Source organism: Nilaparvata lugens, chromosome 5 (assembly GCF_014356525.2).
Source record: "Nilaparvata lugens isolate BPH chromosome 5, ASM1435652v1, whole genome shotgun sequence".
Classification (NCBI taxonomy): domain Eukaryota; kingdom Metazoa; phylum Arthropoda; class Insecta; order Hemiptera; family Delphacidae; genus Nilaparvata; species Nilaparvata lugens.
The window spans coordinates 43,143,378-43,160,950 of record NC_052508.1 but is presented as its reverse complement, the minus strand read 5'-3'; the positions used below and the strand labels follow the sequence as shown (position 1 = coordinate 43,160,950).

Genomic DNA, 17,573 nt, shown 5'->3' with positions numbered 1-17,573 from the left:
TACATTATACTGTTCAGTACCAAGTAATAGCACTAAATGGTCAACTTTCACGGTAGCTTCGGACACAAGATTAAGTCTGAAATAGGATTCAAGTCTTTCAAGAAAGTTCTCAATCGGTTCTGAAACTGGCTTAACTCACTTGCTTTTGTTCATTTTGTTTAACTTATCTTATATTTTAACACGATTTAATCAATATTGTTAATGATAGATCTTAATAGTATTCTACGTCACAAGGACGGAAAGTGGCCGTTTGCAGGGCCGAGAATGATGTCGAGGCGTTAGCCGAGGCTAGAATTTCATTCGAGCCCTGCAAGTAACAGGATTTCATTCCTGGCAAAGTAACATACACTATTTTTTGTCAAAATAATCTCAACGAATAATAATAATTGAGAAATAGAAAACATTACCTTCTTTTGCTGAAGTTACTACATGCATTCTATAAGCATAACCTAGTTTACAAATTCCGAATCAGGAATTTTGTGATACTAATTGACAAAACTTCCACCTCGCGCGCTGAAGGCGGCTTTTTGTAGCAGTTATGCTGTTTCTATTTCGGAAACATACTCAACTGTAAAGAAAACATATATCTTTACAGCATACTATCTTTGATTATGGATACGTTAAGATAACGCATCCATAATCAAAGATAGTATGCTGTGAAGAAATCACATGTTTGCTTGTTCTGCAAACAGCTGTTTTCCGGCTTGGTTCCATGCATGGAAAACAGCTGAAATTGTGTATGACAAAAATTGTTTACTTACATGCAGTTATCTCACTTTGCTATTATTTAGATGTATGTTAATGGAGTCTTTGACTGCCTATGGTTGTATCAATAATTAAATAAATTGCAAAATTTTCAGGCCTATCTATACGTTGATGAAGCGCACAGTATAGGAGCTCTTGGTAATCATGGCAGAGGTGTGACAGATTACTATGGCTGTGATCCCAAGGACGTAGACATTCTCATGGGCACTTTCACAAAATCGTTTGCTGGTGCTGGTGGCTATATTGCTGGTAGTAAGGTGAGCTACTAAACGTTATTCAACATACAAGAATCAAATTTAATCATGTTAATAATAATAATATTAATCAGAGGAATTGAGTTCGTAAAGGCAACAGTTCTTTAGAAATGGAGCCTGAAACTTTTGCAATTTTCAATATAGAAATTAGAAGGTAAATACTGTAGAACAAAAATTATTCTATTAAAATATAAATTTGTTGACATTTTAATCAATATTCAAACAGTGAAAGATATTGTAAATATTTCAAATACTAGTCTTGTTGGTACATTCGGTATTAATTTACTGTTTCACAAGATATACTCAATTCACAAGACAAAGTATTTTGGCTTGAAGCAGTGATTTGTATGTTTACTAAGCTGTTGGTTATTGTATTTTGCTCTGATCTAAACTACGATTGTAATAGAAAGTTAAAAGCTCAACACTATATTAGAATTGTAGGATTTGCATTCGCATGTTGAAATGTATTTCTGTAATGTCAGTATGAACATTCGGGTAAAACCTATCTGGAACGGTCAAGAGAGAACAATACTCCTCCTTCAACGCCGGTGGAATGGGAAACAACTGTCAACCCATGTCAATGTTCAGTCAATATTCAACAATAGATCTTTTTATGCCCCCATTCAGATAAGTTTAGCAACATATAATATATTTTTTAAATTTACTCCAAACCCCAACAATCTGGTCCGCAACTTACAACTCGACATATGTATCGTTTGAAAAATATCAAGTAGCACTAAGAAATTTGTTTTATATATTCAAATGCAAAACCTTATAGAAACCAATCCGAAAAACAAAAGAAATGTATAAACTTTTAAGTTCATAATTGATGGTGTTTTCTCTTCAAGTTTATGGTTTACCATAATAATTTTTATAAACGTAAAAACTAGCATTGCACATTGATATACCCTTATCACTCACTTATAATAAATTGTAAACGCACTTGAGTTGGGCCACTACGCAGTGATGCTCAAGTCCTATATTACTCTGGGCCTCAAAAACATGAATTGTTTGACATATACAACAAAATTGCCCAATCAATCCATGCAATCAGCGGCCCAATGAGCCTTGTCCTGATGTTTTTTTTTATTCGATGACTATTTTATATACTACAATATATTATACAGGATGGGTGAAAAGTCCAAGAATGGCTTAATATCTCATACACAAAGGTAATTTGACGGTGGGTGTGATGGAGGATCCTATTCAAATTGAAAATACTTACTTTACTATGAATTTAAAAATCTGGTCCGCCATCTTGGATCCGCCATATTGAATGCAACTTTATTTATTTAAATAGGAAGGTGGTCATGTGATACATGATTTCGATACGGAATTTCAAGAAAAAACGAATGGCGAAAACCGCACATCGATATCTCAAAACGTTTCGAAGATATTCAAATTATTAATCAATATTATTCAAAGCAGAAAAGAGTGAAAAAAGTCCGAGTATCTCATACACGGAGGTAATTTTATGGTGGGTGCGATTGGGATCCAACTGAAATTGAAAATACTACTTTACTATGACTTTAAAAATCTGGTCCGCCATCTTGGATCCGCCATATTGAATGCAACTTTTCACCCACCCTGTATACCATACTATAAACCCTCTATGATTCTACCTATACTACTCTACATAGTATAGATATTCTGTTATTAGGTAATATAATAGTGAAGCTATACTAAAATTGTTCTTTGATCATAATTAGAATTGGCTCAAAATTGTATTGTATAATGATGAAATTCAACCATTTTTCTAAATGAGCTCTATTTTTTCCAAATCTTTGCAGGATTCTAAATTCTAAATGCTAAGTGTCGGTTGCACAACAGCCGGTTAAATTTTAATCGTGATTAATTCCACGAGAGCCAATCAGAGAAGCCGTCTTATCAAGAAGGCCTTCTCTGATTGGTTCTCGTGAAATTAATCACGGTTAAAATTTAACCGGCTGTTGTGCAACCGACACAATGTGTTGAATAAGGTTACTAAACAACAGGATGGGGGCATATGCTTCATTGCACAAGGGTCGAAAATGTGCTAAATCTTCCTGCCCAAGGGTCTCGCAGTTGTATTGTTCTCGCTTGACCGTTCCATGCCCCCATTGAGATAGGTTTTACCCGAACATTCTTGTTTTGTCTAATACATGTCCAAACTTGAATTGGCTACGTTAAACGTTGGTTATGTCAATCCTAGTGATTAAGATGGATTGAATTGGTAAACTTATAAAATTTTGCTGTGAGCTTAAAAACTGCGAATTTTTAGCAAACTATGTGAAGGGCCACGCCAAGAGTTTAACCATTATTTGTTGAGGTTAAAAAATATTAGTAAGAGTTGTGGCTATAAAGTAACCGGACTGACTGACATCTCGCAGAAGAAATAAACTTATCCCAACTGATTTGAACAATGAAAAATTTGCATGTCTCATTGTTGTGTGTGGAGTTAGATGTAATTAATCTTCAAGATTATAAAAAAATGTATTGTAATAGTGTGATATTGAGAAGGTAGTAATGTAGTTGTTTTTGTGTATCTTATATTATTTTTCAGGTTTTTGAACTGAAATGAACTTTGATTTTACTGTTTGTTGAACCCTGCGTTTTTAGTGTGAGAATTGACTCTGTCTTGTTTGAATTTGCTAACTTGTTGCTTAGTTGTCAAAATTAAAGCAATTTTCGTGCATTTTCCAAGTGCAGTTTCAATTTCATGTCGAAAAAGCCACTGTATTTGAAAATTGTACGAGCATTGACCTTTTTGCAGCTTTGGCTTTTCCACTGGAAGATATGCTCAACGCTCGTGGAGGGGGAATAATTTTCAGTGAAAAGGCCACAGTTCGAATTGAGACGTAACTGGGAAAACATGTAACGGTGTGCGAGCCTCGGTCCTCTGAATGGGCCCATTTCCCATTCAGAGGGACAAATTGTTATGTTTTCAGTTATCAGTAATTTTTATCTAGTTGAATAGGAAACCAAATTTTATAGAGTTAGTAGGAGTAGAATCCGGAAATTATTTGTGCGTGTGAGTTCAAATATAGTGAGTTTTATTAAAGCGTATGTGAGTGTTTCTGAAGAGTCCAAGTTTGAATATTGTTAAAATGGTGAGTGCCAAACTTTTGTTGTTCTTCTTATTAAGCTCATAATTTAATTTCATAGAATGACCGAGGCCCAAATTTAAATGCAGCAAGTTAGCAGGTTCCCAAAATGTATAGAGTAAAAAATTGAGTATGTCTTCTTGACCTGAATCGAATGCTGAATAACTTTGTTCTGTTTGAAAATTCGACATGTTACCTGACTTTTATTAATTCGTTCTATTTACTTAGAGTTCAATAAACCTGAAGTTAAATTTTATTAGTATTTTTCATTGAAGTTCATGACTCGTAGTTGCTAGCTGCTAGAAAAGGTGACAATTAGTTAATGATGGTAATCTGTGCATTTGAATGAACGAATCCACTAAAAGCTCCCACCAATCAAGGATTCAAATACCGGTAGATGATTTGATAGCAGTAAACTTTAGCAAATATTCAAGAAGAGTAGAAACACCCCCTCCGTTTACATTGGTGGCCAGCGGTGGGATAGTTTGCAAGAATGACTATCGAATCACATGTATTCTTATATATTTCATATTTTGGAAGGTTAAATCAATAGAGACAAATATGTCACCGGTTGCAGAAATGATGTCAGGTGTGATGTAGGGTTAAAAATACCTCCACCGGTCACAGTATAAATAACAAGATGTTTTACAGCAATATTCAGGTTATTCTATAGTCATACATTAGTTGAGAACGTTCTTTTTTAAAATTAGTTTAATGTGAATTGTGATTGTATATTTTAGGAGTTGATTTAATGTGAGTAGTGATTGTATATTTTAGTTGATTTAATGTAAGTTGTGTTTGTATATTTTAGTTTATTTAATGTGAGTTGTGATTGTATTTTTTAGGAGTTGATTGACTATTTGAGAGCCAACAGCCACGCAGAACACTACGCGTCTTCCATGTCTCCGCCTGTCGCCCAACAAATCCTGTCTTCTATGAAGGTCATTATGGGCCAGGATGGATCCAATGAAGGTAGGTAGTGAATCCTTACATATTTATTCTAATTTTTTTTTAGTTCAGAAAAACAATCCACAGATGTATAATGTCCAATCAGTCCACTGAGCAATATCACAACAAAAATAAGAATGCTTTAAACTATTGTGTAGAATTTTTGTCTCTTCTACAGATACCCTTAGTAAGGATTGAACTATTCTGTTGTGAATTTATTCAAAATCATTGGATTCATGTTCTAAATTGATTCATCAAATCCAGTCTTTTTGCACTGTCTTCTAGTTAAACAAACCTTTGGTAAATGAAATGTTTTTTTCTAAACAAAAAAAGTAGAAATCACATTGGCCCATATGAATAAAACCAGAGCAAATGCTCATGAGCAAGAGCATGGAGCATAAGGTTTTGCTCATGAGCAAAAGGTAGAAGCAAAAGCATTTGCTCATTTTTATATGAATAAGCTTTACCTTTTACTCTTACCTTATGCTCCTGAACTCTGGAGCAAATGCTCACGTATTTTAGAGATGTTTCATCAGCTGATTCGCTTTTGTAGCCTTAATTTGTATTTATAGCTCACGGAAGCGCTAAATATGCAAATAGGGTGCACCGCTTGTGTTTGCGTCGTCTGCTCTGTTACTCTGTTTTCTATTAAATTTTATGAATAGAGTTTTAGGTTAGTTGAGTTTAGAATTTTGAAATAATAGCGTGAAAAAATGTCATCTCTATAATAATCTTCAGCATATTCTTATAATATCAATAGCCTTCTTATAATCGTCTACACTTTCATCTTCTTAAATACCTATTTCCTATTTTGTGATGGCTATCTTATAACAGGTAGCTATCTTTTGTATTTATTCTTTTGTAGGGATAATGGTGATATGTATCATGGTTGAATCTGAAAAAAGTTTTATAGTTCTCAACTATTGGTTGTGATCGTATCTGGTATAGTTTCCTCTTCCTCATACGCATTAGTTGAGCTATTTTACTATGAGCAAAGGGTGATAAGCTGCTCTAGACTAGACTCACCTTTTTTGAAGCATTTGCTTCAAAAGTTGAGCAAATGCTCTAGTTTATTCATACAATTTTGAGCAAAAGCTTTTACTTTTGAGCAAATGCTTAAACTATTTTTTTGATGAGCATGAGCAAAAGGTTTTGCTCACGTTTATTCATAGAAAATGAAGCAAATGCTCCATATTTTAGAAGTATAAGCAAATGCTCAACTTTATTCATATGGCCCAATGTCTTTTCAATATTTTATTGTAATGTACAGTCTCTGAACAAGAAAGTCAATGAAATTGAAATGATGAATAATGAGAAACGTTTTGATGCACTTAGTCTCTCAGAACACTGGTTGAAAAAAGAATCTTTGAATCTAGTAAGCTTGAACGGTTTTTTCTGGTTTCTGCCTTCTATAAAACAAATACTAAAAATGGGAGGTTGGTAGCACTGAGCTGCCCTGCTGGTTGCATGAGTGAATTGCTCCGTGTTTTTTAGTAATTTCTAGTGGTTAATTGCAAATTCGTACAACGAGTTATTGGTCTATGGTTTAGTTGAGTTGCGAGGTACCTTTTGTTTGTATTCGGACTGCGTGAGTTGGTGAGTGGTATGACTTGCTGAAGGTGAAATATAGACACTGTTCTTTCATAGATGCGAGCCATCTTTATTTTTGCCAGTTTCCGCTTGTTATATTGTTTTTGTTAAGAGATCTACCGTACTTTTAAGACTATATTGTATCTGTTTATCTAAGGCAGTAGATAGTGAGATAACAGTGAGTGGGGTGGGTGGCAGTCAAAAAGCCGGAACCTACAGCTGTTTATATAGACTGGTCACGTGTTGCGTTTCTATGACAACTACCGACGCTAAAATTTGAAAAAAGTGCGGCAATAGACTGTGTACTATCGATACACCTGTTGCAGCGGCGACAGCGTCTTTCTTATCGTCTTTCTTAAGAAGAAATCAACGGTAAAAAATTTGAAAAAGAATGTAAAACGAGTACTGATTGTGTCTGATAGTCATGGGAGAGACATTGGATGGGACTTGAATGAGCAGGTGAAGGGAAGTGGGTTTGAAGCAACCGCAATCTCCAAGCCAGGATGCAATTTTAACGAAGTGACACGCGACATTGACGTTCTCGCAAAGGATTTTAACCTGAATGACATGGTAGTAATTTTAGCTGGTACAAATGACGTCGTTAATAAAACAGTTCAGCCCACGAACCTTGATTTGAGTAAAGTAAGTGGAACTGCTAGACGCACCAAAGTAGTCATATCATCAATCCCATTCAGATACGACAAACCGTTAATGAATGTGAATGTGGATAAACTCAACTCATGGATGCATGAAGAAATTATAAAAATGCCCAATACGCAACTTCTTGACTTGAGCAACTTTGACATTACAGACTATACTCGACACGGCTTACATTTTAATAGACATCAAGGTGAACCAAAACTTATAAAACTATTAAAAAATCACATTCTAGAAAATCATGACAGTGATCACAATAAAACTGGATATTCTGGCATGCAAGCAGAACAGCACGGTGTCTCTTATATTCAGACACTGAATTGTGGATACCCCACATCTATCAGAGATGAGAGAGCTTTGATGCAATTGGAGAGTCCAACACAACAACTGGACAATAGAGAGCCGCAACTTGAGAGCCCTGTTCAACAACTGGAGAGTCCAGCTGCGCAGCCACAACAGCAGCAGCAGCAATCCAAGCGACTGCGGAGCATCGAACGGTTGGTGAACATGTGGCGGCTCCGAGAGAGCACGAGCGACGGCAACGACGACGATAACACCTCCCAGCAGACGGTAGCAACACCAAGCAGAAGAGCAAGAGGGAAGCACCCAACGAAGAGCGGCGACATACGCAGCTGGATAGCGCGCGGAAGCAAGGCGAACGAAAAACGAGCACAAAGTGATATAGCGTAGCATAAGAATTGTGCAGGGGCCGAGGGTAGTGGAGGACCCACCACAGAAGGTAATAGTAATCTTTGTATAAGTTTTTGGAACTGTCATGGAATTTCTAATATATATGGCATGGATGAAGCACAATTGAACTTTTTCAATAAGTTTAGTGTACTGGGATTTTGCGAATCTTGGTCAAGCAATGATGTTGGTAAAATTACAGGATATGAATCATTTAATATTATACAGTGAAAAGCAACACGAAACAATTCATCCGGTAGAGCTAGTGGGGGATTTCTCTTGTTAGTAAGGGATTTCTTTGAGTACACGGTGATCGAGAGTAACGACTATTTTGTTTTTGTGAAATTAACTGCTTTCGATAAAATTACTTTAATAATTGGACTAGTATATTTCAGTCCTAATAAAGTTCAAAAAGGCATTGAATCTCTTGAAACATTTTTTTCGAGTAACATAAACGTTATTCAATCATTACCTGTGTACATAGGAGGCGACTTCAACTGTAGAATTGGAGAACTAAATAATTCAATAGATAATACCGCATTTGAAACACATAATATCTTATCAACTAGACAGGCTAAGGATAAAGTTACAAATCGACAAGGGAAATTGTTAGTGAAAATGATGGAAAGTAATTTATTTAATACTATTAATGGCAGAAGTAGGAGTGACTCATGTGGTGAATTCACATTTGTTAGTATGCAAGGAAAGAGTACGATTGATATGATATGGGTTAACAGTATTTTCACTGAAACTGTAACTGATATGAAGGTTGAAGAGATTATTCTCTCATCTGATCACTTGCCAATTACAATTGAAACTAGCTTTATTATTGAAAATAAACAACTCATTTATACAGACAGGGTAGGCTTCAAAAAATTAATCTGGAGATCAGACAAGGAGTCAGCTTTTCGTAGCTTGATGTTGTCTTTTAATACCGAATTAAATATTGATGAAGCCGAAATTGACTGTGGCTATTCTTATCTGTTGTCAGTTATAAAAAAAGCTGCTGAACAACTTAACCTTGTTAGGAATACCCATTACAGAATAAATCAAAATAAACGGGGATGTTTCACAGAGACAAGTTCTCACAGAGACAAGTAGTGGTTTTGAACGATATTAGTGTCACAGAGACAAGTTTCACAGGAGCAAGTATTTCTATAAATGGCAGTCTCACAGGAACAAGTTCCCACAGAGACAAGCAGTTTCATAGAGACAAGGTCTCCGTCCAAAGTAGTAGCGCTATAAATGGCAGTCTCACAGAAGCAAGTTCCCACTGGAACAAGGTGTTTCACAGAAGCAAGGTCAGTGTCATAAGACAAGGTAGCGAATGTAGGAAGAAGTTAGGCGTGTTGCCTACATCTGAACTTGAAGGCACTCCATTATTTGTTCTAGTAAATTGAATGTCTGCTGTTTTTTAATCATGCAGGTATATGATTATGATTGAAGGTTTATCATATAAGATAGGGATGGGTTGGTAACCTATTAGAATCAGATAGAAGATAACTTAAATAAATAAATAAATTGAGTTCTATGCAAATGTAATATATTTCTACCAAACTCCAAGATAACTATTCCAATATATCTAATACGTATACATATAACCTTCAACCCGAAAGAATAATGAATATGAATATTAAATGGAATATATAAAAGCCAAATAGCCTACCACTGACCTATTCATCACCGCTTCTTAAAAACCACATGGCCAAAATGGTTTTTCATTATAATTCCTTCTTTCGTAATAAATTGTTTATGCTTTTGTACTCCTGAGCGAAGCTCGGTCCCCAATATTATGAGCTAATCATCTCTTCTTTTTCCGAGCTGCGGTCTCGAATTGTAAATTCAAATTGATATAATATTAACTCCAGACAGTCACAGAGTAAAGCTGCGTCAACACCAATAGATTCTATAGATTCTATTAGATTGAACATAACTTATCATACACATGATGAACATATGTGTTTTTCATGTGCCGTTCAATCTATAATAATCTGTGAGGATTAAGTTATTAACATTTCGTTAATAACTTTGGTGTAAACGCAGCTTTAGATGCCAAGATTTATCATGGCGTTCCGAGTTACGGATGATAATGTCAATGAAAAACTTCATTTTCCTCATAAAATCTTTCCCATAAAAAATTTAACAGATTGTTGTTCTACAAGCGTCTCTACATGTTACAAAATGAAAATCCCAGTGAAAAACAAAAAGTGCCACTTGATAATTCCCAAATCATCTTTTTAATCGTAGCTCTGATTCAACTGAGCAATAACTTTCTGAACTTACTGAGTTAATAAAGTAACATTTAAAATTATCATAAGCGCAATGGGACTTGGGATTCCATCAATTCAGAATAAGTATTATACCGGTATTCATTTTTACAGGATTGAAGTAGTGCAACATTTAGATTAGCACACCAATAGATTTTATTTGTAGCGGAGTGAGTTCATTACTTTCATATCAAAGTTCTACTTTTTCCATTATGATATAGTACGACTACTGCAAAACAATGTCTGGTAGCCCTGGTAATGTAATGTAATGTAATGTATGGTTGATTGGAAGTCTCCAACCAGCCTGATCAGATTTCTTAGTGGGGCCATTGGCAAACATTTTATAAAAGCCCTGATATTATTACAATGACTTTATTCCTAGTAGATAGCATTTCTAGTAGATGGCTGAATATTCTCGTTACCACATTGCAAAGGATGTTCAGTGAGGTCTACTGTTATCTGGACTACTAGAGTATTGTAACTCCTAATGTCAGATTGAGTAAGAGCTTTAAATTTATTCCTATCTAGTGTACTCCATGTTCAATAATCTGCCTTTATCTTATATTAGAAGAAACTTGCCTCTGAATAAATTAAAAAACGCACTAAATGTAATTCTGAATGAAAATGCTTATTGTTCCGTAAATTAATTTTCAAAGTGTTGAAAATATGATATTCAGTGCTGTGAGTTTATAAATAGTTTATGTCTTTTTTCAATGTATGACTTAATTTATTCAATTGTACTGGGTGATGATAATTATGACTTGATAAGACTGATTTGATGAATGATAACACTATTCATAAGATGACTACTAAGATGTTATGAATTGAATTGCTCATTTATTGTATAACAGACTATAAGATGAATCCTTTAGACAAGGCCTATTCGCCTAATCTACATCCAAATTGTTTGTATTTATCGGTCAATATATTTCTTATTCCTAGACGCCAGCTAAGAAAGGGGTTTCAATTTTCGTAGAATAAGCACGTAATTCAAAACTGTATGTTTTTCAAAAATTGTTGTGATTTCAAATTCAAATTTCGTTTATCACACACATAGGCTATACGAGAATTAAGAATTAATGAGAAAGTGTCCCGGAATAAGGTTTATGATTTTTGTTCTTCTGTATTTATACTAAGTGACATATTTATCAGTGATGGCTCTTAAACTGTATGTTTATTATTAAATAACGAGTTTGGAGCACCAGAAAAATGGGATTATATTTTATTATAATAAATATTCAAAATTACGTTTCCAACCCACAATTATTGTCTTATTGTCATGTCCTTAAAGTTACTGTAAACCATATCGGTTGGGACTAATCAAGGTTTATTTAGGGTTGTTTTAATTATTAGTTTATGTGTTACAAATAGTTCACCTAGATTTAGATGGCAATTGAAACATTATTGATCTAACTAAAGCATGATATTAGTGTCAAAGACAGAAATCTGCGTTTTAATTCATTATCATGTGAGAGAGAGAGAGAGTGAGCCCGAAGGAAAGGGTATGTGTAAGAGAGTGATGTGGTTGAGTGGGAGTGACAGAGTTCGATATATATATATCTGTCATATAGTATATATATAGTATATATACTATATATATAGTATATATATATATATAATATATATATATATATATATATATATATTATATATATATATATATATATATATATATATATATATATATATATATATATATATATATATATATATATATATATAGTACATAAACCATATCCATAGATTTTGGAAGCGGCATGCTATCTTTTCAATCTTTTGAAACAGCATTTATTGTCTAAGGTTGGTGAAAGAAGTTTTCTGCATTCCATAACAACAATCTGCAGACTGACGTCTCGGGTATTAGAACCAAAAGGCCTTGCTTTATAGAACTATAAATACTCATTCAGTATTACAATGCCTTGCTTCCATGAAACAAAGTAAATGTTTCCCGTTAGGTACTTCTGGAAAGCCCGGTCAATTTGTCATCGGTGGTGTCCAGGTAGAACTACCCTGCTCATAGACTATGTTCATTGAAGCGTAAAACCAAAGTTAACCAAATGCTTCTATTTCTAAAAATTCTATTGCCAGGTATAAAGTACTGCACTTTGGCGGCAGGAAGAAGATGAACAATAATAAGGAGAAAAAATATAGATAGGAGAAGATTATAACCGTTGAGTACACTATTTTATCTATAACCACTCTTTTGACGAATTGAAAACTTATAAATTACTGGTGGTACTCCCATACAGTAACAGTCAGGGGTGTATTCAAATACCGTTGGATAACATCTTTCCAATATTGTTACATTCATCTAGAAGTATATAATCTGTTCTTTCTTACATTGATATCACTTATGTATAAGTTACTGCAGAATCAAAATTATTTTATATTGACTGAACAATTAAAAGTCACATTGAAATAGTTATTTTGGAGTTTGGTGGAAATAATACCTTTACATGGAACTCAATTTATTCATTAAAGGCAATCTATATATAATTCTAATAGGTTCTGGTAAAATAGGTGTTCAATGAATTAATGAAGCCTAACAACTTGAAATATATTTCAAATTATTTAAGATTAAATTGATTCTACCTCGGTGCAAGTCAGCTTCACATTTGTACATGTATCATTGTATCGAATTATTAAATATTTGATGATTTTGGTAAAACAACATTTTAATACTGGACTAGTAGTTCTATGAACAGTAGACCTCGCGCAGTTATAAAACACAGCCTCGTCTCATACTGTCCATAAGAGTAAATCCTGTTTGTATGTTGTGTCGGCAAGATGTCGGTGTGAAAACGGCTAATGGCTGTTGGGGTTAGTGTATCAAAAATATGCTAACATCAAAATCTAATCTCCTTCAACTTACTGGCAACAGGTCAGACCGAGTTGAAAGCAGATAAAGGTCGAGAGAAAATACTATCTTTTCTTTCCGTTATTAATTGCATGCGTCATTGCATGCAATGAATAGTCAACACGACAGCTGATTTTTTACTAAGTTACATTGATATATTAATTGCATGCGTTATTGCATGCAATTAAAAATCCACTCAACAGCTGAATTATTATGGATGATTCTATTCTGATTTTTACTGTAATATTGGCGTTCGAAGGAGACTTTACCTATTGTATTAACCTTAAAATGCAAAATTTCCAAAAAACCTTGTATATACGTCGAGGCACAATTTAAAAAGAAATATACCTGTCAAATTTCATGGTAATCTATTGCTGCGTTTCGCCGTAATTGCGGAACATATAAACATAAAGAGAAATGCAAAGCCGTCGACTTGAATCTTAGAACTCATTTCGCTCGGTTAATAAATCGAAATTTTAAGAAACCACAAATATCCTGGATGAAAAGGGGAATCAATTGTTATGTATAGATTTGAATCTGAATGTCTAGGATCCACTAAAAAGTCTACTAAATTCATCATTTTTTCTCCACAGGAGAAACGTTTAAAGCTGGCTTCAAATGATGTCACCACATTATTAACATATGTAAATTATATATTTATATATGTATGTCACGTGGATTGAAGGAGCGTTGTTTGTGACGTTGTTTGTTGATTGAAGGAAGATTCTATTTTACTATTTAAATAAATCATAATGTAATTTACTTATCCACTTCGAGATTTACATAGTGATAATAAGTAGGAAATGAAATGTATAGCAAACACTTCAGTTGCTATGTAGGCCTACTGTATTGTATTCTGTAGTGTCTTATTTTTTACTAAAGTGATGAAGTATCAGAAAATACTATCATTCAGCATTGTTATGTATTATTTTCAATGTCATTTTTTTCTCTTTCTTTTCAATAATTTAAAATTTGTTATTATTTTAAATAAGTAGATAACTTAACTATTGTTTGTTTTTAATCATATTATTTGTATTTATTTTTTTCGTATTGTTATAATACTTGATAGAGAGTTGAGTGTAAGAGAGGGTCGACTGCGCCCTAACTTCGCTTTCTAAGAAAAATAAAGGCAGTCATTCTATTCTATTCATGTCACCATAATATATATATATGTATATATATTAAAAAACAGATGACATCCAATTTATTAGAGCAAATGGAATGCCTTCATCTTCATGTGTAGGCAACACACCACACCAACCTTGTTCCTGTGAGACTGACCTTGTCTCTGTGACACTACACTTGTTCGAATGGGACTCTACCCCTCTTCTTGTTCCACTGACACTACTTGTTCCAGTGAAACAGACCTTGTCTCTGTGAGACTCACCTTGTCTCTGTGAGACTCACCTTGTCTCTGTGAGACTCAACTTGTCTCTGTGGGAACTTGTTCCTGTGAGACTGCCATTTATAAAACTACTTGTTCCTATGAAACTTGTCTCTGTGACACTAATATCGTTCAAAAACACTACTTGTCTCTGTGATACGGACCCAAATAAACCATGGTTTGACTATGAATGTATTACATTTAAAAAGAGTGTCCGTAAAGCTTTTCGAGCTGCTAAAAAAGGAAACTTTTCCTTATCAGGAAAACAATTGAACTAATAAATATGAAAATTATTTATCGTGATTCGAAATCATTCAATTGACATTTATTAAAGCCATGCTGACTTGGTGAAATCAGATTGTGCACTATAAGGTGAACTACCAGTCTTTTAAAAATTATGGTTTCGAAAATCTTTGAAATGCAGTTAAAACTGAAATGGGCCTGAAATTATTTATATCTCGTCTATTACCTTCTTTGAAAAGAGGAATTACTTTGGCTACTTTCAAAATGTCTGGAAAAACACCTGATTCAAGCATAGAGTTGACAATGCAAGTTATTGGCTTAGCAATGACTATTTTACACTGCTTTAAAACCTATAATGATTGTGCCTATAACTGTGAAACTGTTGGATTGAGAGAATGTCAAAGTATTTTTGGTTGATGAATGAGATAGCATTATTGTTTTTCACTCTAGTTCCAATATTCAATTATTCTTATGTAACGTGTATCATTTAAGGAGATAAGCACTATTCAGTTCCTCAAAAACCTTCATAAAAGTTAGGAAAAAACTTAGTTGGAGTAGTACCTACAATAATTTAGCAATAATAGGAACAATTTATTATATATTGTAGGGTTTTTATTTACCATATATAACGTAGCCTATTATGATGTTCTTGAGATCAATCAATTTGAAGATGAGTTAATAGATTAATTATTATTACTGAACAGTAGCCGGATGTTATCTATATCGGAATACCGCAATGCTAAAGATAATATTTGATAAATAATATATATGTTGATACCCATGCAGCCGCTGGTTATCCTAGTGAGAAAAGCTAGCTGCATTGCAGTTAGAATCATTTAGTTAAAGAACTATCAAATTAAAATGTGAAGTTATAAAATAATAATAATTGAGGATGTATCAGACAGTAGTATGTTTTTCTGTTTTAGAAATGAAAGAAATTTATCTTTCTTTGTATTGTAATAGAACTCTGACTTCCTCAGTAAACATACTTTTCAGACCGTAGGCCTCACTCATACTGAGGTTACTTGGCAACTCTGTACTATTACTAGGCTACCCTGTACTTACTTTACTAGGTTTTCTTTTACTGTTACCAGGTCTGTAGGCTTTACACGTACTGTTCGTTATTATAGGATACTCTGTAGGCTTCTACGCCTAAACCAGATCAATGAATAAATAATTACTTGAAAAATACGATAACTAATTACCTCCTCTTTTGAAATAAGAAATAACTTAGTGGGTTCTTACTCACGGTAGTAGAGTGCAGAATAATAATTATACATGCCTGTCTCTCGTGTGAAATGAGGCCATAATTTAATTTGTTAATACAAATAATTCAACTGTTACATCCTGTTATCAATAAATGTCAATTGAATGATTTCGAATCACGATAAATAATTTTCATATTTATTAGTTCAATTGTTTTCCTTATCAGTAGAATGATGTGAGGTAGATGCTTTTCGAGGGACCTGGGCCGCGTTCGCATAAGTGGATGTACCGGTATTGTTTAACAGTTCTGCAACATGTTGAATATCCCGGACACGAATTGGGCGATCACCTGCGGCTATCTTGGTCATTACTTTACAGTCCGCAGTCCACACTGAATGTAGTCTCTTGTCTTTCACCAACTGTCTCGTTGCATTAAATATAGCTCTTGTCGCAGTGGTGAGATGCTCATTCAAATAAACTGGAGAGTTGGGGAAATTCACATTGAGCTCACTTGCACTAAGTGAGCCTTTGAAGCGCCTCGCGGTCAACCAGTTAGATTTGGTCATGCGTGATGTAAAATTTACCACTATTGGGGGTGGCCTGTTATCATCTTTTCCACCCTGAAGTCTATGCGCTGCCGATATGATTGTCACTGCAGTGGAAATTCACGTTAATCGTTCTAGCGATAGCATCTAACACCGTTAACATATTCTCCCTATAAGTTGCGGGTACACCTGTCACTAGAATGCTCTTTTATACGTGAGATTACTATATTTGTCTGCTTAATGTTCTCCTACACCAGTTTTAGTTTTTCTTCGTTGTCATCCCATCTTTTGTTGTTGGAGTCCCAATTTTATTGTTTTCTTTCCTCAATTCAGCGATCACGCCCAAAATGGAATCCACTTCGGTTTCAAATTTGTTGCCTTTAACCTAGCGCCGCAGTGCAGGATGCTTTCTCACAGCTTGGTGTTGTTGTCATTCGAGATGGGTGTCTGGCTTGGAAGTGTTTCGGCCGCATTGCAGGATGACTGTTAACGGTTGCCGGAAGATCAACAGCTGGATTTTTTTCGTTATTTTTCGTGATAGAGAAATTCTGATTGCAGATTCGTTCTCAGCGACCCCAAGTTTAGCCTAAAGGCTCAGAATGTCAACAATGTTTTTGAATAATTAAAAATCATCATGAAAAGTCATTAATATGGTAGTACACCACGTTTCTGGGTGACTGTTTACTGATGACTTGAGTTATTATTGACACACAAAAATCAAAATAATCGTGAGAAAGAAAACTGCTGATGAACGCGAATAAGACCGCCACTCCATTGTTCTATTGTCTCGGCTGCTTGGCTGAGCCTGGCTGGAGGGATCAAATAACCGACTGGTTTGATCTTTCGTCTGTCCGCTAGGCGGAACTACACCAACCATTGCTGGGTGGAAGATGTTACTGCGGCCGCTCGCATTCCCACCAACGCTGCTATTATTTGCTGTCTCAGCGCCTAGTCCGATTCAGCCAAGCAACCAGCCTGCACTGCGGAGCTAGGTTTAGTGCTGTCTGTGGCTGTAGTTGTAGAGCACCTCTCGCAACTCCATTTTTTGTTTTTTTTGGAACTACTCCAATGCATGTATGATGAAATG

General features: G+C 34.7%; 1 protein-coding gene across 1 annotated transcript in view; it reads left to right on the top strand.

The window, feature by feature from the left end:
* Positions 1-17,573, top strand: part of LOC111048923 (serine palmitoyltransferase 2) — a 62,502-nt gene that overhangs the window by 38,309 nt on the left and 6,620 nt on the right. Inside the window, exons 7-8 of the mRNA XM_039428390.1 lie at positions 861-1,022; positions 4,948-5,074. Of these exons, the coding sequence (XP_039284324.1) occupies positions 861-1,022; positions 4,948-5,074 (289 nt within the window). The remainder of the gene's footprint in view (positions 1-860; positions 1,023-4,947; positions 5,075-17,573) is intronic.